General features: G+C 40.3%; 2 protein-coding genes across 2 annotated transcripts; one reads left to right on the top strand and one right to left on the bottom strand.

The window, feature by feature from the left end:
• Positions 1-1,652: 1,652 nt before the first annotated feature.
• On the top strand, positions 1,653-7,176 carry yrdc (yrdC N(6)-threonylcarbamoyltransferase domain containing). The gene is made up of 6 exons (XM_061717250.1): positions 1,653-1,886; positions 2,694-2,889; positions 3,385-3,499; positions 3,589-3,708; positions 3,796-3,926; positions 6,292-7,176. Exons 1-6 carry the CDS (start codon positions 1,715-1,717, stop codon positions 6,359-6,361), a joined length of 804 nt encoding a protein of 267 aa, XP_061573234.1. The 5' UTR covers positions 1,653-1,714; the 3' UTR covers positions 6,362-7,176.
• On the bottom strand, positions 5,609-22,217 carry LOC133436823 (glycoprotein endo-alpha-1,2-mannosidase-like protein). Its single transcript, XM_061717249.1, has 4 exons — positions 20,409-22,217; positions 17,588-17,697; positions 9,611-9,687; positions 5,609-9,198 (listed from the first exon to the last, which is right to left on the bottom strand). The coding sequence occupies exons 1-4, from the start codon at positions 20,896-20,898 to the stop codon at positions 8,562-8,564; spliced, it is 1,314 nt and encodes a 437-aa protein (XP_061573233.1). The 5' UTR covers positions 20,899-22,217; the 3' UTR covers positions 5,609-8,561.
• Between the last annotated feature and the right edge of the window lie 1,208 nt (positions 22,218-23,425).

Below are 23,425 nucleotides of genomic sequence, written 5' to 3'. Positions count from 1 at the left end.
ATATGCTTCCAAAGGAATGTCTAACACCCAAAGAGTAAGAAATTGTGAAGGATTTGTATTTTTTTAAAAGAATGTATCGTGAAAATGTTTGCTTATGCTTGTTTCATATGAAGTGATATAACTTTATGAATTGAGAGCAATATATAACTAATAAAACCTTATCCTTGTCACGGAAATATTGTGTGCACTCAAAGTATTTGCCCACTCAAAAATAATACATTTTATTTCAGTTACGTTGCACAGCAAATGTGTGTGGGAGCATGCATTTGTCCGCCATTCACTTCTGTGATGGTAGTTGCATATCCTGAAGAGATTCTTTCTGCAACAAATAAGCATGATTAACACACAGACTCAAATTACAAGGAGGATACAGGGTAAAGCAAGCAACTCACCATTAAAATATCATGCAGGTCCTTTAAATCATTTATAACCGATTCGCAGATATTTATTTTTTGACAAAGAGTTCCCAGCCTTTCATCCATGGCATCCATATTCTGCAGCAATAAACAATTTGGTGAACTGTTAGTTTGAACAAACTGCAACTTTGTAGGCTGAATTTTCATTGTAGCTCACCTGTTGGAATGACGAAGCATCTTCATCAGTCCCCTTAGTTTCCACATCCTCTGAGCAGACTTTGACTTTTTAAACACAATAGTAAATTTGAATAAACATGATGTTCAATTACAATGTTTTACTGAAACGTGTATGTTTTATTACCTGTGTCCAAATCTTTGGCTGTAGACATATTGGGTTCAATGTTTAGTGTAAGATGGGGATTTCTCACCTTTTATATAGCAAGTGATTTACATTTACCTAATTGGCCTCCAGCTGGAGGAGCACAATGAGGACAGGTGATATGAGAACAAATCATAAGGTTTGTTTTTTGGAAAAATAAAGAAAAGATGACTGCTTGTAGTCTGTCCAAGAAAGCCTAATTTTGGCATTATATATATACAGATTTTAAGTAAAGCAAGATAAAAACCTATGTAATTTGTTAAGGTCTAAAAATAAACCAAACAGAGCTATTTCTGTTCAGTTTTGAAATTAAAGCAAAAACAGAAGGTAAGTTTGTGTATAAATGTGTTTTTTAGAAATACGTTGACCTTAATACAATACAAATATTAAGAAGGGATAACTGTTTTAAGTGTACGATTTATGTGTATGTTTAGGCCTACAGGACTGTCTCAGAAAATTAGAATATTGTGATCAAGTTCTTTATTTTCGGTAATGCAATTTAAAAAAAAAAAAAAAAAAAGCCATACATTCTGGATTAATTACAAATAAACTGAAATATTGCAAGCCTTTTATTATTTGAATATTGCTGATTATGGTTTACAGTTTAAGATTAAGATTCCCAGAATATTCTAATTTTTTTAAATAGGATATTTGAATTTTCTTAAGCTGTAAGCCATGATCAGCAATATTAAAATAATGAAAGGCTTGCAATATTTCAGTTGATTTGTAATGAATCCAGAATGTATGACGTTTTTGTAATTGCATTACAGAAAATCACAATATTCTAATTTTCTGAGATAGTCCTGTTTATCAAACTTTTATTTTTGATTGTTTAGTTTGTTTTTATCTCCTGGTCCTGGCCCTTTAAGAAAGATGACGCTTTTCTTTGTGGGCGTAACCCGGAAGCGGTCTGTCATTGCATCAGGCGACAACAGCATGGTGCGTTCGGGGGTCTAAACGTTTGAGTTTATATGCTTTTATGAATTCAGTCGGCTACGTCGCCGCCGTATTAACCCAGTTCAGAAGAGCTCACACTTCATCGGGGGTTCGTCCACTCACGGCAGACATGTGTAAAGAGCTGAAGACCAGATTGCTGAGGCTGTTGCCGCCGTCCAATAACGGGCCGACCATTCATCAGGGATCCCACGCAGGTACTGGTGCACCTGAACGCCTCTCAATGTAAACCCACATGTGTTAAAGCAGCCATGGGCATTAAATAAGCTTAAATTGCAGAAAATCAGTTTACATTGGTTGTAAAGAAATGTAAACATTGCAATCTGTTACATCAGATAAGTAATTTTCTCGCCACGCCCCACGTTATGCACTATATACATTTAATCTGACACATACCGGTAATCAATAGTCTAAGCATCATGTGAAGATATCAGTTGGAACCAAATATGTTTGTTGTAAAACAATCAGAGTGCATACAAATTCTTTTGAATCAGAAATAAAGGAATGAAATTGATCATTTCAGATTAATATTTTCTTACATATAGTCCAAAGTGTGTAAAACAGCTAATCCCAAACTGCACAGATACAAAACTGCTCTGAACAAAATGTACTGAAATAACTGTAGTAACTGAACCTTTTCCATCACAATTATGTTTGTAGTTTAGAGTTTCTCCTTCAAATTCCTTTTCTTTTGAGTAGGATTTATACTCGGCAATGACTGTGAGATCAAACTAGTGTAAGAAAAGGACACTTCAGGCTGGGACACTGAAATAACAGTAATAAGTAATTTAAAATAAACTCCTGTGGATTAAAAATGCAGTGCCCCCCTCACCAGATTTTTCTTTCTGTTTCAAATACACATTTGCCCTTTTTTGTGGTGTGTGCTCTCCTCCTTAAGTGTGCTCTTCTCATATTTCAAAACGTATGTTTGCATCTATTGTAATGTAAGTCATACTGTGATTGATGTCTTGTTGACTTCACTGTCACCCCCTCCCAACCTGCAGACAATACTGATATCCTGGACTGCACGGTGAAGGCTCTGAAAGACGGTGATGTTGTTGCTGTGCCCACCGACACCATCTACGGCCTGGCATGTCTGGCCCAAAACTCTGATGCGGTTAGAAAGATCTACGGCATGAAAGGACGGAACGGACAGAAGCCGCTGGCTATTTGTGTCGGAGATATTCAAGATATCTACAGGTGAGCGTGCAAGTCTCCGCTTTGGTTAGAATTTGACACTGAGTGCATGCTTTAGTTTACTTGATGTTTACCATTGTGGGTTGATGGGAGTTTAATTGTCAGTATAAATACTGTTTGTTAATGGCAGTTCTTAAAGAGTGTGTTTTTTCTTACAGAAACGGTTTACTGCTACATTTAGCTGGCATGTATACACTAGATGAGGCAGAGGAATATTCTTATCTCTATAGCACAATATTTATTTAGCTGACAAGTAAGCCATCATACATCGACGAATAAAAATTTCCCGGAGCTCAAAGTGTTCAAAATCCTGGCCACAAAACAGTTCAACAGTTCTCTGTACTCAGTCTGCAGAGTCATTTAAGTGTTTTCTGCAGATGACGGCACTCTGACTTAGACTGGAAGTCTCGGGTGTACAGAGCACTCGTACACAGTTTTTTGATGCTGTCATAAATCCCCCCCTTTCTGAGTAACTGTAGTTCTTGTTTCCACGGACAGGTACTGTAAAGTGGAGGTGAAGAAGGAACTATTGGATGACCTGCTGCCTGGTCCTGTCACTCTGGTGTTTGAAAGGTCTGAAGCCTTGAACTTAGATCTCAACCCCTTTACATCTGTAAGTCTGCTCCTTTTATTTGAATACCATAAAAAAACAAAGCAGCAAATATCATTCAAATGTCATCTTTGTCTCTGCATGCTTCTCAGCTCGTGGGTGTTCGTATCCCCAAACATGCCTTCATGCGGAGACTTTGTCAGATGTGTGATGAACCTCTTGCACTCACCAGCGCCAACATCAGCTCACAAACCAGCACGCTAGAAGCGCATGTAAGTGTCAAAAACAAACACTGTCTCACAGTGTCTGTAGGTTGTGATAAATGCTGTAATAATGACTTCTTATTTCCTCCACTGAAGGAGTTTCAAGACCTCTGGCCAAGACTAGCGGTGGTGGTGGACGGTGGGCCGATACAGGACCAGAGCCGCCTCGGGTCAACGGTGGTTGACCTGTCGGTACTCGGCAAATATCGCATCATCAGACCTGGCTGGTAGGTTCACCCTCAATAACTCTGCTGCATGTGCTGTCTGCATGTAATGTAAAATAATTTACACACTCGACCACCATGTAGTGAAAGGAAATAAAAAAAAAAAAACGTATGCATTATAAGGAGACCAGCTTTGCCGAGGCAAATTCTTTATTTTGCTAGTTTGGAGAAATAAATCAAAATTCATACCAGAAATTGTTGGTTTCTATCCCTCCCCTGGCTTCACTTCTCCGGTGCTATTTTCCTGAAATTCACATCAGCATTCATGGGTAGTCCATCCAACAAAAACACAAACAAACTGCCTCAATCTCTGCTTTCATTTATGCAGTATGAAGCCTGAAGGCTGTCCCATTTACTCTTCTTTCATTTGCTGTCAAAAGCAAATATTGAAAGCTGTAAAAATGTCTGGGCAGAAACTGATGCACATAAGTTAAAGACACCCGTTGTGCTGTCATAGAGGCAATATCAACATGTAAAAGGATCACGAAAAAGAGAGGGTGAAGAAGTAGAATATTTTTTTCATTTATTTCACACACGGTGCACAGCAACTGTCAGCGTAACAAAGGCCGAGCATGTGCTGACAGGTTATTTATGGGAGCTGCTGCTGGCTTTTCTGTGCTACTGACTGAGCAAAAAGTGACGTGTGTCTGCAGTGGGAGAGCAAGACCTTACAGTCCTGCAGACTTTGTCTGGAACATTGCTAGATTTGCGGTCAGAGTTGTTGTTTTAAGTCAGTTTAGCACTTCTTTATTATCACCAGTGAGGTGAACAACAGTGCTTTATCATCTGTGACAGAGAAATGGGAGGAACTCACACTATGATCCTGCATGTTAATGTTTTCACACAAAAAAATAAGATGCTTCAAGGTGAAAATTGAAATGAGCAAATATCCGAAAAAAACAAACATTCAGGTTCAACAGTTGAATTAATATTTGCTGCTATAATATTGCACATGTGATGATTCCTGCATTTCCAAGCAGGTCATCTTTTTCGCATCGCCACACATGAAGGTGAACGCTGCCTCTTCAATTTGAATTTTCACCGAGGATAAAAAAAAACAGACATTCCAATGAAATGATTTTAAAGTCAGTACGTGTTTGCATGCATGTAGACCACAGTTGTGCACACATCATTTCCTCGTCAATATCCACTTCCATCAAGCACCCGCCTGCATGACTGCTACCCTCAAGCTGCTCTCCATTTACTGGACCACTGGAGCAACTTTAACCTCATTTATTTGTGTCCCCAGTTGGGCAATTTGTTTAGCAGCAAATAGAGAATACATAACAAGCCCAAACCAATATCGAAAGTACATGAAACCCACGGACACATGAAAGTATCCAGGGCACAGCGAGTCCAGGATCAACAACACTGGTTAGCCTTGCATGCTTAAACAACGAAAATAGTCCCGGTCAGGAGCAAATGGTAAAATGCAAAAGTTGTGACCCGTAGCCACAGTACAACTCTACCAGCTGAGGACTTGCACACTGATCCTCTTGTCTGCATTTAAAATGATGATGATTGCGGGGTTAAGTAGTTCTCGTATCGATAGCTGAACCTTGAGAGCAGAAGTCAAGGACTAAAATTAATTAAACAGGGGGATGGCAGCGACTGACTGCTGCAAGCCTTCCCCCATACTTTTCTAGAGAAAAGTTCAAATAACAAACTCTTTCAAGATCCCAGTATTTGGATGCAGCACATGAGAGCGCATGAGATACACCGACAGCGGGTTACACAAGGTCCTTAGAAGTTTCTCCCTCCTGAGTCTTTCAAAGCATTTGTTAATGAAGTCAGATCAACAGGTCTAATATCGTTTGGATGTTTATTTTTAGCTGGAATGATTGTACTCTGTTTCCACTTCTCTGTTGCTTGAGTGACAACCCGAAAGACGTGAAAGGAGATGCGGCCTCATTGCTTAGCACACGAAGAGAGCAGGTGGCCATAAATATTATCAGGCCCTGGGCCTTTTCTGACTTTGGTGTGTTTATATAAGACATAACTGCCCTTTTGCCAAAAGGGGGGATAGTTAAGTTCTCCATGTTTAAATTTCACCAATAACAATCTTGTCAGGGTGCCAGCTGTGGCCAAGCTGGTGCAAATACAATATGTAAATACTGTAAACTAGGTGTTTTGCATGAATGAGCCATCTAAAACCCTCTCCTTTTTATCTCACAATGAAGTCATCCAAAATGCAATACAATACATATATACATATATATATATATATATTTATATATGATTTTATTTGATCACATCTTGTTTATTTTTGTTTAAGTATGACTGAGATTCAGATCCCTTCCACTTCTGACCCCCCTCCCTGCAGTAGAACTGTACGTTAAACAAGAAATGACCCTAATTTTGTTTGCAGTGCCCTTTCTTCTACACTTGACGTGCTGGAGCGCAAATATGGACTGTCAGAGGACTCGGGGCAAGAATGACCTTTTAAACTCTCCACACTCCAAAACACACACTGAGACGCACAACCGGCTCTAACCCTGGGACGCTTGTGGAGAACATGAGTCTGTTCATCTCACTTTTCCCAAGGAGAGAAATGAAGAAAAAAACACAGCTCAGGAAGAAATCGAGTCTTAAACCGTGACTGACTCTTCTTATCGTGCAGACTTTTATTTTCTTTGGGTGTTTATATCTTGTTTTTATCATGATGCTGTCCTGGGATGATGAGAGGATGTAGTAGCTCTCTACAATTTATCCAGTGACATCAAGTAATGTCAGCTGCCTAATATGTTGGACGTGGTTGCACAGCAGAGAAGATATTTATATTTTTGCTTCTTATTGTTAATGTTTGGTTAGAAATGAGGGAGCACTCGATGAATCTACGTGCAAACATTCAGAAATTAAACCCCTTCCATGTTTATTTAATGCCAGCCAGTGTGATATTCACACAACACTTGTTACAATTTACAATAATTAGTTACATATGTTGAGACCCCAGTAATATTAACTTGGTGAAACTGTAATATACCGGTATGTTTTAATTGTGGTGTGTGGCTGCTCCAACCTGGAGGGGGTTTTGCTGTTGTTTTTTTCTTTTAAGTGCCTGATGTAAACGTGTTTAATGGATTATATAATGGCAATAAAGAGGTTAGTATTTTATTTTATTCCAACAGTTTTCTTCATGCTTTAGAAGCTTTTTGTTTTCATTCAGAAGTGTCTTGGTTTGAATCACGATTGATTCTGGTTATTTGGTTGTAAAATCGAAAGACTCAGTTACCCGTAATAAGGAAATGAAGTGCAGATGCATTGATTAAAGCACTTATTCTCAAATGTTTTAAACAAGCTTACTTTTTTAAAAGATGCCAGTAATCTTTTAGCCTTTGATTTATCTCATCATAATATTTTCATTTAACTAAAAGAAAGTACTGTTTGCTCAATGTGAATATAGTTTATTTACAATTGAGGGGGAACAAAAGATTATTTGTAAGAGTGGAATAATTGGAAATTGGTGATAAATGGTGATTTATTTATTTTTCCATTATTATTCTGGCTTTATTTATGATCCTAATGCCAAATAATTTGACTTTTTTGTGCTTTTGCTTGTTAAATGATTCTGAGCTCAGCATCTGCACCAACGCTCAGTTCAAACAAGTCACTGTGAAGCTTCTGCAGAGCTCGCAAACCATCTGACCCATTTCTGTAAATCAGGTTTGATGAAGCAGAAAACATCTGAAACATGTAGGGCAGAGGCTTCCATCTCTGACAGAAGTAGAAAAACCTCAACGCGGAGCGGAGGCAACACAGAGCTGCAGCAGTCTTGTGGTGGCTTCTCTCACAGCCCAAGACATGCACGGTGGAGTCAGGGTCGTGTGAATGGTTACCGGTAGTCCTGAGATCGACCAGCTGCACATGGAATCCCCGAGAGTCTCTAAAAGGGCATAAATGTGGTGGCTGGATGGATGGATGGATAGATATAGTTTATTTGTATAAATATTTCTTGGTAGGAAGAGTGATGTAAGCATAAGGTAACCAAGCAGCTAGATGATGGACTTATATACTTAAATAATAATTTAAAAAACCTAAAACACAGTCCAATTGCAGGATTTGCACATAAATTTGTGCGCTGATGGATGGATTTTGTTCCTGTTTAAGAGTAAGGAGACTATTTCCTCAATCTTTAAGTTTAATGAATAAATGTGACGTCCTTATTTTTCTCACGTGAAATCCAAATCTTTTCCAAAATTTGCAGGAATCATGTTGAAGTTGTAACATCATGCAAAAAAAAATTACAATAGTTGCAATTTTTAAAAACCATGACACCACCTCATTTACAGACTTTCTCGACTTTGGTATAGGGAAGAACAGAAAGGGCACTATTTTGCATAAAGGAAAAGTAGATTGTCTTGATTATTGGTAATTCAACATTTTACCGTACACACGGTAGTGATGCCCTTACATGGTGGCACGTTGTATTTGTTGGACAGGCGAACAAAGTTCAAATGGATCTTCAGAGAGTTCTGGATTGTCAAAGTTTTTCATCCTGCTTTACCCTAACTCATTAATATTAATTAATGTCTTTTCTTGCAGATGAGCTTGGGGACACTTAAGTGCACTACGTCGTGTCCTTCTGTACTCCCAAACCTATCAGTCAGTTTCTAGGCCTCTTTCCACCAGGGCGCTCTGTCAAATAAGCCACTGTTCCCTCTCTTTATTGAACTGCTCGGCCCAGTGGCGGGTCAGTTCCAGGTAGTGATCAGGCCCGTGCGGCTGATAGTCCAAGTACACACGTGTCACTGTTTTTTTAGGCACCGCCCGCTCAATCTGCGTCCCTTCGTGCCATTCGTTAAAGGACGTTATGCTGACGATCTCCGGCCGCACGTTGAGTGCCGCCTGCAGGGCGGTCTCGTAGTAGCGGCCGTTCACCCTGTTGCGAGTGTTGTGGTTGTTCCAGGGTCGAATGCTGGTGTCAATGTAGCCGGGTCCGACGCTGGGGATGAAGAGGAGGTTGTTCCCGTCACAGAAAGCCTTGATGGCTTTCCAGTTCTGGTGAGAAGAACCGAAGGAGAAGCCGTTGGAGGCAAAGTAGGTGTACATGCCGTCAAAGCCCCCCGCCAGGATGTCGTGCTTGTGGCGCTCCTCCACAATCAAAGCGATGAAGATGGAGTCGTAGGCAGAGCCGCGCACGCTGTGGGAGCCGGTGGGTGTCAGGAACTCAGACCAGGCTTCCGGGGGATTTAGGTACGAGTCGTAAATGTAGAACAGAGGAAGACTCTTCCCTGTGCTGGAGGTAAACTTGTAGAAGGCCCCGTGGTCACCGTACCTTTTAAGAAAGTAAAAAGTTAGACTACAACCAAAATAAAGCCACTTGGTCAATTGGTCTGTATCTAAAAAATGTTTTAAAAGGATTGAAAAATCTATAATAAAACACAAACACTTTGGAAATATACCCGATTTGCTTAGAGAGAAACATTTGGAGGGTAGGTTTTGTCAGGGCCTTTGAGTTTGTTTGTACACGTGTTAGGGGGCTTTTTCCATGCTAAGGTTTAAAAGAAAAATGCTTTTTACTTCTAAAACTCATCCATAAGTCATGAAACTGGACCTCCTTTAATAAAAAATTCAACCTAAAAGTATTTCAATGTTATAACCTCTGTTTGCACAGCAATGCATGCAATCTTAATGGCTTTCTACCCGAGCTGCATCAGTGATGAAGCGCGGCCCGACGAGCAGCTCACCTGTCAATTATGTACTTGATGTTGTCGTGCACAGTCTGGTCATTTCGTCCTCTGTACGGTTGGATGTGAAATGCAACCTAGAAAAAGATGAAAGCGGACACACAGTGAGTTAGTTTTCTCTGATACATGAAATTGTGACAGTCAGCAGTTCCAGGAGACCTCAACTCATTTTGAAGGGAGAGTGCATGTAGGAGCTGACAAGGGGACTATAGGAGCTTCGTATTTGTAAGTAAACATTAATAAGATGGAAAACAGCTGAAAATCATGAATGTAAATTTCAAATATTAAAGCTGAGGAGACTGTTCAATCTACTTGCAAAAAAATAGAACCCTCTTCTTTTACAGTACCTGCAAATCAAATTAGTTGAACACAATAACTTTTGAGCTGCACTTAAGCAAAGCATCTGGGATTTTTTTTTTTTGTTTTTTTTTGGAGGGGGGGTACCTTACCATCATAAAGTGTCATAATTTAGTTTTTCTAAAAACGAGAGAGAGGATTAAATTACCGTGGTCACCAACACAACAGTTTTTAACTTACACTGACAGTAAAGATGTGTTCTGCATTCTTTTTTTTTTCATTTCATGACCAATTCCTCGGCCATGAGTCGCTCACCCCCTCCAGGCTTTTGCAAGAATCACTTAATGGTTTTGTTGGAAACCATTGATGGGGGAACAAAGTATGGAAGGAACAAGAGTCCTGAAGTGGCGTGTACACAAAAGTTGCTTCAGCTGAATATTTTAAAGGGAGGCCAGAGAATCCAGTAGCTTTTAATTATACATAAAGCGAAACACCACTTCACCAGCAGTGGACACCGATGGAGAACAATGTGAAGAAAAATTGCTTTTTTTGGATGACGATAGCAACTACCACTACTAACACTGAATGACTTTTATCTAACTTGTGTTCAGTCTGTAAGGAGCCTGTATTTCATGCAGTTTTCCTGCAGTATTTGTCCGGTTGGCAGCGCCACCACTGTGACACTGACTGTAAATGTACTAATACACTAAAGAGATTTTTGGCTTAAGTGCAGTTATGTGTGGATATATTGCCAAGATGGTGGCGAGACAAGCAGAATGACTTTGTGCCACAAACTGAGAAGCTAAGTGCCTTCATTCACATCAAAATTGCCATTTTGATGACGTAAGATGCAATTTAACTGCAAGTCGCCAACTTTAGGAGAAGAGAGAGGAATGAAGATTGCAGCCATACAAGTAAATCCTGGCTTAGAGTTTATAAAGCCATTGCTCTCCAGACTTTGTTTGAAAGTGTCAGCTCAGTAAACTGAGATCAACCTGTCTTGAGAAGCCGGGGTATTAAGAGGATGTAAAAACACATAATTATCACCCACAGAGGAGACACAAAGCTGTTGAGGTCTTGATTTGCTGCAGCAGAATACAGACTGCTGCAAAACCAATTTTTCCTAGTGCATTTGACTATTTATCTGTGGTCATTTAAAATTGAGCAGAGCTCATAACACCCATGTCCCTGGATCAACTACAGCAGGATTTATGCTGAGCAGAGGGGGCTTTAGTGGCATGTCATGCAGAAGGCACACGAGGAGGGAAGTGAGCCAGCGAGAAGTCCAGACCTTTATTACAATCGGTTCCTTTTCCACCAATTTCCAGCAAATTCTGTATGTTGGAGCGTTGCTTTCTGTCTGTGCTCAGATCCAGTGGACACACGCCACAGAAGTTTGTGTAAGACTAAATGGTGTTGTCTGAAAACAAGACAGTGTGGCCGAAGCTATCACAGGGCAGCCATGGGCTGTATCTCTGTGTACTTGACATGGCCTACTTACGGGACAGAACTTTTACCGCCCTCAGGGTGAAGATTGTTCAAACTGAGTCATGGGACCCATGATGCTCATTTTTCCCTCTGCTCCTTTCTGACTGCATCTAACTCCCTACCCCGCTCTGTCCCCACCGAGCCGCCCCCACACTCCCTTGGGCAGAAGGACTATTTCCGCTCCGGTTTGAGCTGAGGTCAGGCAGCGGCGCTGCTGAGGAGGCTCCATGTGATGAGCGCTCCAACTCTGCCGTACACAATGCCCGAGCTGTGTGGGAGCTGCTGAAACACTGTTCACCTTATATACAGACAAGTACACTGCTTTCTTTTGTAGCACTCCCCTACGAAGGGTGTTTTTAGCAATGTGGTGTGGGATTGCTACATTAATGGAAGCACGGTGCAAGTTTTCCTTCGTTACTTAACAGGAGAAATTTCCAACTGCCTGCCAGGAAGCCCGAAAGCATAACGCCTGCTGTGGTTTGTGTTAACATTTGGTTTCAATGTGTCATGAGGACACATCAGGACTGTGTTTAGATGTAAGGTCGAACTGCACGTCTAACTACACAATATACTAGTTTGAATGCTGAGTCAGCATTCAACCTAGTATCATCTTGTTTCTCCTTATTTGAATTTGCTTTACCATAACTCCTTCTGAATATCTGAATTACTACCCCCAATTCCAGACTGTGCTGTAGAAAACACACCAGATATAAATCATTAAATATATTTGGAATTCTATGGCAGCGTCACGCAGAGGTGTCAAAAGTATTCACATTCATTACTCGGGTAGAAGTATAGATACTAGAGTTTAAAAATACTCCTGTAGAAGTTGAAGTATCAACTCAAGTTTTTTACTCAAGTAAAAGTATAAAAGTACTGGTTTCAAAACTACTTAAAGTATAAAAGTAAAAGTAATGTAAGGGGGAAAAATCCATTAAGGACAAAAGCCATTGAAAATGAATGCATCTTAGTATAATGCAAATATATTAAAGAACCATATATGTGTACTACTGAGCATTAACATGTGTTTCAGAGAGCAGGAGATATGATGACTAGTTGCCTATAAGTATTGTAATGGTGCAAAAAGTCAAACTTCAGAGGCTTGTTATCATTTATCCTAACCTTTTATTGGAATGTACATCCAAGTTTAGTTGCAGGAATCTGAGGGCACGGATGTAAGAACAAAACTGGACAAGAACATCTGAAACAACCACAACCAAAGGTCACAGCACAGATTTGCCAGTCTGCAAAAAAACTGTCTATAAATTGTGAAACAATAACAAGAATAATGTTCTCCAGCATGAAATTATGAATATCACATCATCAAAAGTGCATTACAACAAAAACAAAGGATTCAGACGATCACATCTTTGCGTGCCTGGGACAAAGCCAGCATTCAAAACTGGATGCCTGTGACCATCGGGCCCTCAGGCAGCGCTGTGTTAAAAGCAGCTACGATTCCGTAATGGGAATAATGGCACGGGCTCAGGAGCATTTATGGAAATGACCGTCTAAGGACAAAGTTTGTTGTGCCACCCACAAGTGCAGGTTAAAACTCTGTCATGTAACAAAGCCATTTTTGAACATGATCCAGAAAATGCCGCCCAGTGCTATCTCAGCTCATTTAAAATGGATTGAGGCAAAGCGGAACTCTGTCCGCTTTCTGTGGTCAGGCGAAGCAAAATTTGAAATTCTTTTCTGACATCTTAGGCTCTGTGTCCTCTGAACCCAAAAAGAGTAGAGGTACAATCTGGCTTGTTATCAGAACTCAGTTCAAAAGCCTCCATCGCTGGCGGTATGGGGGCACGTTAGTGCCAGTGTAATGGTTCGCTCGCACATCTGGAAAGGAAACCTCTGTGCTGAAATGTATAAACAAGTTTTAGTGCAGCATATGTTCTCACCCACGCATCTTTTTTAGGAAAGGCCTTGCATCTTTCAGCAAGAAAATGTTGAACCGCATACTGCATCCACTAGAAAAGCCTAGCTTTAATGTACAAGAGTCCCTACCCTGATAATCCAAACCTTTCATCTGTTAAACACATTTGTCACATTGTGAATGAAAAATATATGCATTTAAAAAAAATTAAAAGACACGTAGGACTGTTGGGCAGCTTGAATCGTGTATCAGACGAGACTGGGACAATTTTCCTCTCTCAAAACTCCAGTAGCTGGTTTCCTCAGTTCCTAGACCTTTATGGACTGTTTTTAAAAGAAGATGGGATGCAAACTCTGTCCCAACCCTTTTTCTTCTTCTTGAAATGTGCCCCTGCCATCAAGTTCAGAAATTACCTCATTATTTTAGCTCATGTTATTTTTAAGATGGTACATTTACTCAGTCATTAATAAGAGATGGATTTATGAGATTTTCAGATCACTGTATCCTGTTTTTACTGACATTTTACAGTAGCCTGTCTCTTTTTAAAATGTTATTGTGGTTGTATATCATCCGCACGCATTAATGTGTTTACCGTCGTAAACACAGTTGTAAACCATCATTTTGGAAATGTACTCTGATAAACAAAATAATACAACTCAAGACGAGGCAAAGGTGGAAACCAAAGTGCATAGAGATGGGGATCTATCTTTCAGAGACTTTATTTTCATTTCTTTTATTGATATTGATTTTATTGAATTCTGATACTATGTTATCCTTAGTGTTTTCTTTGCCCTTTATCACCCTTTGTTCACCTTCTTTTAGTTAATATAGTTCTGAGATTTCACAGCAGAGCAACTGCCCAATGATCTGACGTTGCAGCAGAATGATTACAGCTAGGTGTTTCTCAAATCCTTTTCTGCTTCTTTGGATTTTACCACTGCTCCTGTGGGGCTATCTGCCCTCATAGGCTCCCCATCCCTTCCTTTCAGCATGTCTTTCAGTAGCCTGGAAGGAAGCAATTATTTAGGACTAGAGTTTATAATTATCTCAGCCCATAACTTTTGAGTATTTGTTGTAAACTATGCTTAAAGAATCCAAAACTTTATGTACCGTAGTTCTGTTCAAATGTAATAAAAGAATTTCATCACAAATAACAAGAACTGAGAGAGGATGTTGGGTAAAAGAAAACAAGAGAAACTGCACTCATCAGGGTCAGTGTACTCTAGTCTAAACTACCGCTGGTTTTGACTTTTTGAGTGCTGTTGTTTCACACAAGCATGAGCACCACTTTAATGTTTAATGAGATGTTGAATATGAAAGTGAGTTGCAGCAAATCAAGTTGCCTTTTTTCACTCTGTTTTTGTGAAAATAACACACTGTCTGCAGCACAGGTGACAACTCTATACGTGATATCAAATTCCCTCGATTAGCTTCTTTTATAACAGCATTATGAGTAAACCCTCGTCCGCTCAGTGTTGCGTGTCTAATCCCTTCATTCTCATCTCACAAGGACAAGGGAAGGAGTTTCTTTCTTTGCCTCCGGCCGGAGAGGAGACGAGACAAATATATCAAATGTGAAAGTCTGACTTGACAAAACTCCTGCTTCTCATCAAAGCTGATTAGTGAGGGAATAGGACCAATACATGTCTCATTTCTGCAGGAAAATAAAAAATCCTCATCTTTACATCACATTACAATTACACATTACATTATTTTTTTCTGCTCGGTCACATTTAAGTCCTGTGCATTAAATACTCATTGTTATTCAAATACAAGTTGTTGTTTTGATATTCTTGGGAGGGGGGGGTCATTTTATTTTATGTATGTATGTATATGTATGTATATATATATATATATATACATACATATATATACATATATATGCATGTATATATATATATATATATATATATATATATATATATATATATATATATATATATATATATATATATATATGCATATGCATGTATATGTTTTGTGTCATATTAATGTGACAGCACAGAGTTGAACCAGAATGGCCAGCTACTGTATGTCTATATAGGCTGTCAAGAAAAAGAGACATTTGGTTTTAACAATAGTGCACCACAAGGATCTATGCTTCCGAGTCTTATTTCCATCCGTTTAAAAATGGATGAAAATAATGTGGTATTGATTTGAATCCTCTCTCACAAAAACAGCTTGTAAATACAATCCACCTTTCATACTTTGTTATCCCAGCTGTTTTAGGGCCAATGTCAAAGGCAAAACCACAGTTTTATGGCGTTGCCATTAGTCAATGTGACATTGTCCTGACTGGTTTGTGTATTAAATGCCTCTTAAACACACTTGACACCTGTTTCAACTGCATAAATAAACAGCCAGTCATGTGTTTCTACTGACAGGCCTGGTTCTGTGGTTTTGTCATGTGTGAAACTCTGACACACTGAGTCCTGGCCTCTGAGATGCTCTTAAAAGGTATTGTGACATGAAAAACACATTTTTCTTGATTTTTTTGTGTTTTGTTGGGTGTCTTGACATCAATTACACCCAAAAAACAACAAACTTTTAACATTCAGTGTATTGTGTGCTTTCTGGGATTTTCCGCATAACTGTGCAAAAACGGCGCATCTGGTTTGGTGGCGGATCGTTACGTAAAGGGCCGCTAAATCACCGCCTCCTCCAGCTCCCTGCCTCCTCTCCTCTCCAGCGCACCATAAAGGCTGATTTATGGTTCCGCGTTACACCGACGCAGAGCCTACGGCGTAGGGTTACGCGGCGACGCGCACCATACGCTGAACCCTACGGCGTAGGCTCTGCGTCGATTTAACGCGGAACCATAAATCAGGCTTAACACGGAGCTGTTTAGAGCCTCTTCTGTTGTCATCACCGGAGGAAAACTGCTAAGAAGACCCGCGGCCACTGACTGGACTTAAGATAAGGGGACACTGCTGCTTGCATGCCTTTATTTTTGTGATTGTTTGCTGTGGACTGTCTGCTTCGCCCTGCTGCTTTTCCGTGCATGCTTCGCCTGTCGCTCCCGGCTTAACTCTCCGACGCCGCTGTGAGTGTATTGCTCGCGGGGAGCTGCGGTCCCGGTCCTCTGGTCCCGGTTGGACTTCATCCCCAGCCTGTAGTCGCCCTGTCTGGGCTGTGTGTCGGTGTTTGTGGTTCGGTGTGCGCGCGTGTGTGTGGAGACGCCGGCAGAAGTGTGTAGCAGTTGGTTGGAGGAGGTTTGGAGGAGGAGCGGGGGAATGATTGACAGGAAAGGGGAAAAGGGAAGCGTTTTTCACGGCGCAAAAAAACACTGTCATAAAAAGCCAGGAATGGAGTACTAGAGTGAAGTTTTTCTTGTTACACTCTTTTAGACACATTTGAGGGATGTTGGCCAAGACTTTTAATAGTGTTAAAAGCATGTTAAAAATGATATCACAATACCTTTAATGCACCACGGATTTGGTGGCAATGCTCATTCATGTTTTGTTCAAATTGTATTTACAGTAATTTTACAGAAGGAGCTGTGCTATTTCTTCTTTCAGACTGTTGCTAAACTTTTGATAATTCCTGACTTTGGTGATTTGTTCTCCATTAATGCTCCGGCAGAGTGTGACAGCATGTTCGGTTTTCATTTTTGTGGTGCATTTTTTTGTTTTTTACAAAACATAAAACCATTTATGCACAACTATTTGAAAGTTGGCTCTTCATTCCAGTCCATATATTTCTTGTGTAACTGTTATATTGTAACTTAGCCAGTGGGAACAAATTATGTTCTTATTTATGAGCAGGGATATGAATAGGTTTATCTTGCAGAGACTATACCAGATCAAAAGATATATGGCGTATTCACTGAACTGTTTCATTAATCTCATAAAGTCTTTATGCTTTTTACTTCAGCCAAAGGAACAGAGTTAAAATTTAAACTGATTTATAATTTTAATAATCAGGCTCCAGACAGAACTGTAAACTCTTAATTTTGACTATTCTCAGCTTACCTTTGCCCATATTTTGTTACTGTTGAATGTTATGTTTAATTGTTTTGTCTAAAGGGATATACCGGGTTAAGTGAAACTCTTGGTGCAATAGCTTTAGCAGTATTACCAGGGAAATAGTGGTGAAATCCTCCAACAGCAGATGTCGACCAAAAATAGACTCTTTCTTGCATCAACAAACTTGGTATATGCAGTACAAATATAGCTCAACATCATGCCTCGGAGCAGATTTGAGTCATTGTTGTTCCACGAGTCTTGGGCTCTTTCCCCGCTAGATTTCACATCTCTATTCACCTCTGCGTGTGTATCTCTTTGTCTCATACTAACAACATTTGCTGATGTCTTTACCTTGAGGTTGTGTCTGTATGCAGCATCCAGTACAGCTGGTACCATATCTTCACTGGGTTCCCCGTTGTCATCCGCCAGGCCTGGTGGATACCAAGACAGGATCAGAACCCCTAGAAACGTAAAGAACTCACAATGAGTTATCCAATTTCATAACGTGTTTATTACTGTTATTATTTTTATGATTTCGCAATTGTCAACAAGATGACTTATTATGTCTTGTTTAAGAGGAAATCCTACAGCACAGGGCCTCTGGCAGCTCATAAATCCCAGAGAGGGATTACTTCTTCATACTCTGTTCCTGGCTGAAAAATGCCCTTGTATCAGCCTGGCATCAGAGAGGAACTGGCACATCAGATATGCACTCAGCGCTAATTCATTAAACTCATGTCTGTTTGCTGTGGGATTGTTTACATCTCCCGACTATAACTCTGTATGCATTAAGAATATGACCACTGCTATTAATTTAATGCCTAAGAATTACGAGTGGCTGGGAATCAGTCATCACATAAAGTGGGAAATGTTTACAGTTTGGCTGGATGTGGTATCCAATTAAATTAATTGTTTTAACTAAGTGTTGTGGGCTAGCCCTTCCATCATCCATCTGCTAAAGCAGTGAGGTTTCAGAGGATTGGATGGTTTGCTCATCATTCCGGATGGTGTACAATAACCCACTGAGCTGCAACACAGAAACATCAGGGCCTATCGTATGCCGCCTGCCCATGTCTGATACATTTGGTTTGTTACTTGACACCAGGCGGCAGACTTTGGCTGTCTTAAGCAGCGGACAACAATACAGAATGTGTATTAAAAATTCATGAGCCTTTCAAGAACATAATTTAGAGATAAAAAAAAGACTTGCTAGAACTCCGGTCCTCGGGTTCCCCTGCCCTTCATGTTTTAGATGTTGCCTTGCATTAACACACCTGATTCTAATTAATGGTCCTCATTAGCCTGTCATCAAGATCTGCACATATATGTTGATGACACAGGTACTTGTATCACGGTGTGCTGTAGCAGGGAAACATCTCAGACGTGCAGGGCAGGGGTCCCGAGGACCGCAGTTGAGAACCACTGCGCTAGCAGTGGCGGCACCAGGGGGTGGCCAGGTGTGGCCATGCCCCCCCTACAAATTTGCTGGCCACCCCATTTGCCTCAATAAAGAAAAAAAAATACACTTGCCGGTCACGTAGATTCTATCGTCAGTTATGCGTTTCATCCCAAATCCCAAATCATTTGGGCAAAATGCATATCAGTAAGCGTTTCTTTAAGTATTTCTGAGCCTAATAATAAAAAATATATATATAGGTCAGTGGTGTCCAAAGTCGGTCCTCGAGGGCCGCAGTCTTGCATGTTTTAGTTGTTTCCCTGCATCAACACACCTGATTCTAATTAACGGTCGTCGCCACCTTGTCATCAAAGTCTGGATAGTTCTGTTGATGACCAAGCTCCTTGTATCACGGTTTGATAAAAAAAGGGACACATCTAAAACATGCAGGACACCGGCCCTCGAGGACCGACTTTGGACACCCCTGCCTTAGGTTTTTACCAACATGGTATTAATCATTAATATATGTGCAGGCAAGTTAGAAAGTTAAAAAAAAGTATTTCTGAGCCTGTATACTACAACAGTATAATAAAGTCCTGTAATGATGGCTTTTACTTTTGGTTCCACCCCAAGAATTTAAGTGGCCCCATCTGGCCACCCCTATGAAACATTTTTGGAGGCGCCCCTGTGTGCTAGAAGACATTTTAATACTTTGAAACTACTCATATTACATACCGTATTTAAATTGAAATAATTATACATGTAATAGTTTGACAGTCAATTCTAGTTCTGATTCTGATTCTGAGCCTTGTGCGGGAGCGCAGCAGCACTTGTTTGGGGGTTTCTATCTGAGCGTGTAGGGAGCTGTCCAGTATGTGTGGTGCTGAAAATGCTCATTGCTCAGTCCAGAAGAAAAGGAAGCCGCTTTGTGCTCAGAAAAACGGCCACATTTCTGCAAATCTGCTGAGCACCAAAGAAAACAAGAGACTTCTCAGCTGTTTCACTCCAAAAGATCCGGGGTACCCAGTACTCGAGTTGTAAAAAAAGATCAGGGGGGATGGTGGATTTTATCATATGGGGACAGATAATTTGTGCTGATTACAAATATTATAATATATTACAAATAATAGCACTGACCAAAACACCTACAGAAATACTGCAGGAATTACATAGCAGCAGTTAAATGCAGCCTTCTGTAAGCTTTAAATATCCACTGGGCTTACATTAAATACATCAAAACACAAGAATAAAAAACAGTTTTCTGAACTTATCAATATGCCTCTTTCCTTCACAGGATAAGTAAAATGGATCACTCCAAAAACTCAAAATCTTAACAAGAATATTTGTCTTATTTCTAGTTAAAATGTCTCATTTTAGTAAAAAAAAAATCTCATTACACTTAAAACAAGACTCGTCACTGGAAAAAATAACAATTTTCATCTGTTTCAAGTAGATTTTCACTTAAAATAAGTAGAAAAATCTGCATGTGGAACAAGATTTTATTGCTTGTAATGAGAGGATAAATCTTGTCCCATTGGCAGATTTTTCTACTTATTTCAAGTGAAAATTTACTTGAAACAGGTGAAAATGGTCAAATAAGTTATTTTTCTGGTAATGACTCTAAATGTTGAAATAGCACATTCATTGATGAAATGACATAAGGGGTGGAAAGGGGGGATGATTTTGACCGTTTTTTATTTCAGGGGGGATGCCATCCCCCCTCATCCCCCCTCAACTCGAGTACTGGGGGTACCTCTCCTAAGTGCGGGCTACTACCTGCTGCGGACGCTCCTATCTGCTCCATGTGGGACTCCAGCACGTCCGGGTCCCGGGAGCTGTACGGGTTCAGCTCGGGGTAGAAACTGGAGCCCACGTCCTCGGGCGGCATGTGCCTCCCTCTCGGGTAGCTGGATGCGATCTTCTGGTCCCAGTGCGGAACCAGGATGTGGTCCCAGTGGATATATTTGCCGTCCATATGAGGGCTGCCGTACCAAGTGTAATAAAAAATGTGAACGTCGTAAAACACAATCCCTTCGGGACTGAAGTTGGACAACACTGCCTTGTTGGCGCCCGGCGGACGGGCTTGATTATCCGGGGAGGCGGTGCGGTCCACCTTCCCTCCTAGGATGGGAAGGAGGTCCAAGCCCGGAGCCAGATCCGAGAAGCCGTCCGTGGGCTTTAGGGTCCTCAGAGCCATAAAGGTCCCGAAAATGAACAAGGTGAAGAGAAACAGAGCGACGCAAATCTTCCTCCGGAGTCTTGCCATGGTGGACGGGAATCCTGCAGGAGCTGGAGACGACGAGACGAGACGGTGCTGTGCCAAAAAGTGATTGTCTGCCAGAATCTGATTTCTCCCCTGAAAATGGGTCTTTTTACCTGCCCAAAATGGATTGAAGGCCAAATACAGTTAATGAAAGGTTGTTTCTACCTAAATATGATTTAATCTCATTATTGAGCTCCATAATATAAACACTAGAGCTCAAATGGTTGCTTTTAAAGGACCATTACAACACAAAAGAGGCATTTTCACCTGCCAAAAACTGATTGAAGGCCAAATACAGTTAATGAAAAGTTGTTTCTGCCTAAATATGACTTGATCTCAATCTTAAACTTCATAATATAAACACTAGAGCTCAAATGATTGCTTTTAAAGGACCATTACAACACAAAATAGGCATTTTCACCTGCCAAAAATTGATTGAAGACCAAATACAGTTAATGAAAAGTTGTTTCTGCCTAAATATGACTTGATCTCATTCTTGAGCTTCATAATCTGAAAATCTGACGTTTTAGCGCTGTCGTTCAACGGGCTGCTGTGCGCGCTCTCGCGGCCACAAATCAGAAGGAATCAGATTCTGGCAGGCAATCACTTTTTGGCACAACACCGGGACCAAGAGCGCAAAACAGTAAAGCCTGGTCCTGCTCAAGGTTTCTTCCCTCCTAAAGGGGAGTTTTTCCCTGCCACTGTTTGGCTTAAGGTTTTTCTCCCACTAGGGGAATTTTTACCTGCCATTGTTTATGTAATAACTGCTCATGTTCTGCATGGATCTCTGGAAAAGCGCCTATAGAGACAACTTTTGTTGTATTAGACGCTATATAAATAAAATTGAATCCTGCGTCTCCACTGGGATGGATGTCACCTCACAACCTTCCTCTTCTCTAAGTCTCCCGCATGTCATCCATCAGAATAAACGACACCCTACATGACTGTCGTCCTGTCACAACCTGACACCGCAGCTGTTTGAGGGGGTTTCAACTTTCTCCTCCAGCCTCTGTCGCTCATCCTGCTCAGCAGGAAATGCAACAGAAACTGAACTGTTCAGTCCAATGGAATGCAATGGGAATAATCTGGAAATAAAATATGCCCATATCCTGGAGAAGCCGATATATTTCGTTTGTGGATGCTGTCAGCGGGCATGCGTTGCTGGTTCGCTTCACTCGTCTCGTCTGCAAATTGTCTGAGTGTCTTCACTGCTCCAGGTCCAAAAGCTTCTCCATCCATCCGGCACCCCGAACATGACCGGTAGCCGAGTGCAGATGCCTGTTTGCCAGGGAGTCCGGTGGACTTGGAAAGCCTCCGTGCGTCCTCGGTTTCTCCCTCACACTGTCCGTTTTGGATATCAAAGGGGCGGGACCCTCTCGTCATCTATAAAGCCTGATGCGCGCGTACGGTCGCGTCGCCGCGTAAACCTACGCCATAGATCACGTTGGTCTAACGCAGAACCATAAATCAGCCTTTAGCCACCCGTGCGTGCTTGTCCACACAAACCCATTAATTTGTTATTTATAACAAGAAAATAAACAATCAATTTTTAAAGTATAGGTTTTGCACTATAGTCAGTCATAATGACTCATGACTTTTCGTGACATGAAATTTGATTTGATCTTTATTCATCTTGAAAAAAACAATAAAAAAGAAAAAACACACCATACATCATTTTTGTTGTTGTTCAAAGGAGAATATCCCTTCATATGTGTATGTCTTTTTGACTTAAAAGCTTAAGAAAATTAATGAGTTCACTGACCTTTCAGGCCCTTTTTAATTAGATATTTAAAAAAAACGTATATGAATGAGAAATTACATTGAGGCCTGCTGGTAAATAGAGCATAAAATAACCAATTATGACGTAAATAATATATTGTAATTGTTATTGCGTGAACCAACTGAATTAAAGCAAGTAAAGTTAGGAAATTAAAAAAAACTGTTACAATTACTGGAAATAGCAATAAATAAATAAATGCTTTAACATTATACCATACCACTCCAAGTCACCAATAAATAGACCAACATCAATACAAATAATTGCATTTGGGAATTGATACTTGTTTTCAACATATTATCTTACCCCATTAGTTTAGAAAATCATAAAAGAAATTTCCAGCACAAAAACAATATGCTCTTGTTTTTTTAATTGTAATTCTTGAACAAAGCTCACAGTGATAGAAGGAATTCAGTCTCCTGCCAGAGTGCATTTTAATATTTGATCTCTTTCTGCTTTTTGAAATCCATCATTTCCACTTTGCGGGTCCACAAGGGGTCGTCGTGCTCACAGTGATCACCACCTCTGAAACATCCATCAAGCTCAGCAGAAGGGTAGACGTTTACGGGAAAAATGCAATCAAAATGTTTGTTACATTAATTATGACAGACCTCTGGAATTAGTCACTTAAACATATCTCCTGCTAACATGAAGTACTTATCTAGTTAAAAAGTTTATCTTACAGCTTTATATTTAATTACAGAATTGAGCAAACATACAAATGTGAATTTATAATTCTTTGTATTATTACTG

Source organism: Cololabis saira, chromosome 3 (genome assembly GCF_033807715.1).
Source record: "Cololabis saira isolate AMF1-May2022 chromosome 3, fColSai1.1, whole genome shotgun sequence".
In the NCBI taxonomy this organism is placed as follows: Eukaryota; Metazoa; Chordata; class Actinopteri; order Beloniformes; family Belonidae; genus Cololabis; species Cololabis saira.
The sequence above is the reverse complement of the archived record's forward strand: the minus strand, read 5'-3'. Positions and strand labels throughout refer to the sequence as shown.

Excerpts from the sequence above, each read along its gene's own strand:
- yrdc (XM_061717250.1), top strand. The coding sequence starts at position 1,715 with ATGAATTCAGTCGGCTACGTCGCCGCCGTATTAACCCAGTTCAGAAGA. Across the intron at positions 1,887-2,693 it reads TCATCAGGGATCCCACGCAG|ACAATACTGATATCCTGGAC; the intron begins GTACTGGTGCAC and ends CCCAACCTGCAG. Across the intron at positions 3,927-6,291 it reads CGCATCATCAGACCTGGCTG|TGCCCTTTCTTCTACACTTG; the intron begins GTAGGTTCACCC and ends TTTTGTTTGCAG.
- LOC133436823 (XM_061717249.1), bottom strand. The coding sequence starts at position 20,898 with ATGGCAAGACTCCGGAGGAAGATTTGCGTCGCTCTGTTTCTCTTCACC. Across the intron at positions 17,698-20,408 it reads GATAGGAGCGTCCGCAGCAG|GGGTTCTGATCCTGTCTTGG; the intron begins GTAGTAGCCCGC and ends TTACGTTTCTAG. Across the intron at positions 9,199-9,610 it reads ATCAAGTACATAATTGACAG|GTACGGTGACCACGGGGCCT; the intron begins GTGAGCTGCTCG and ends CTTTCTTAAAAG.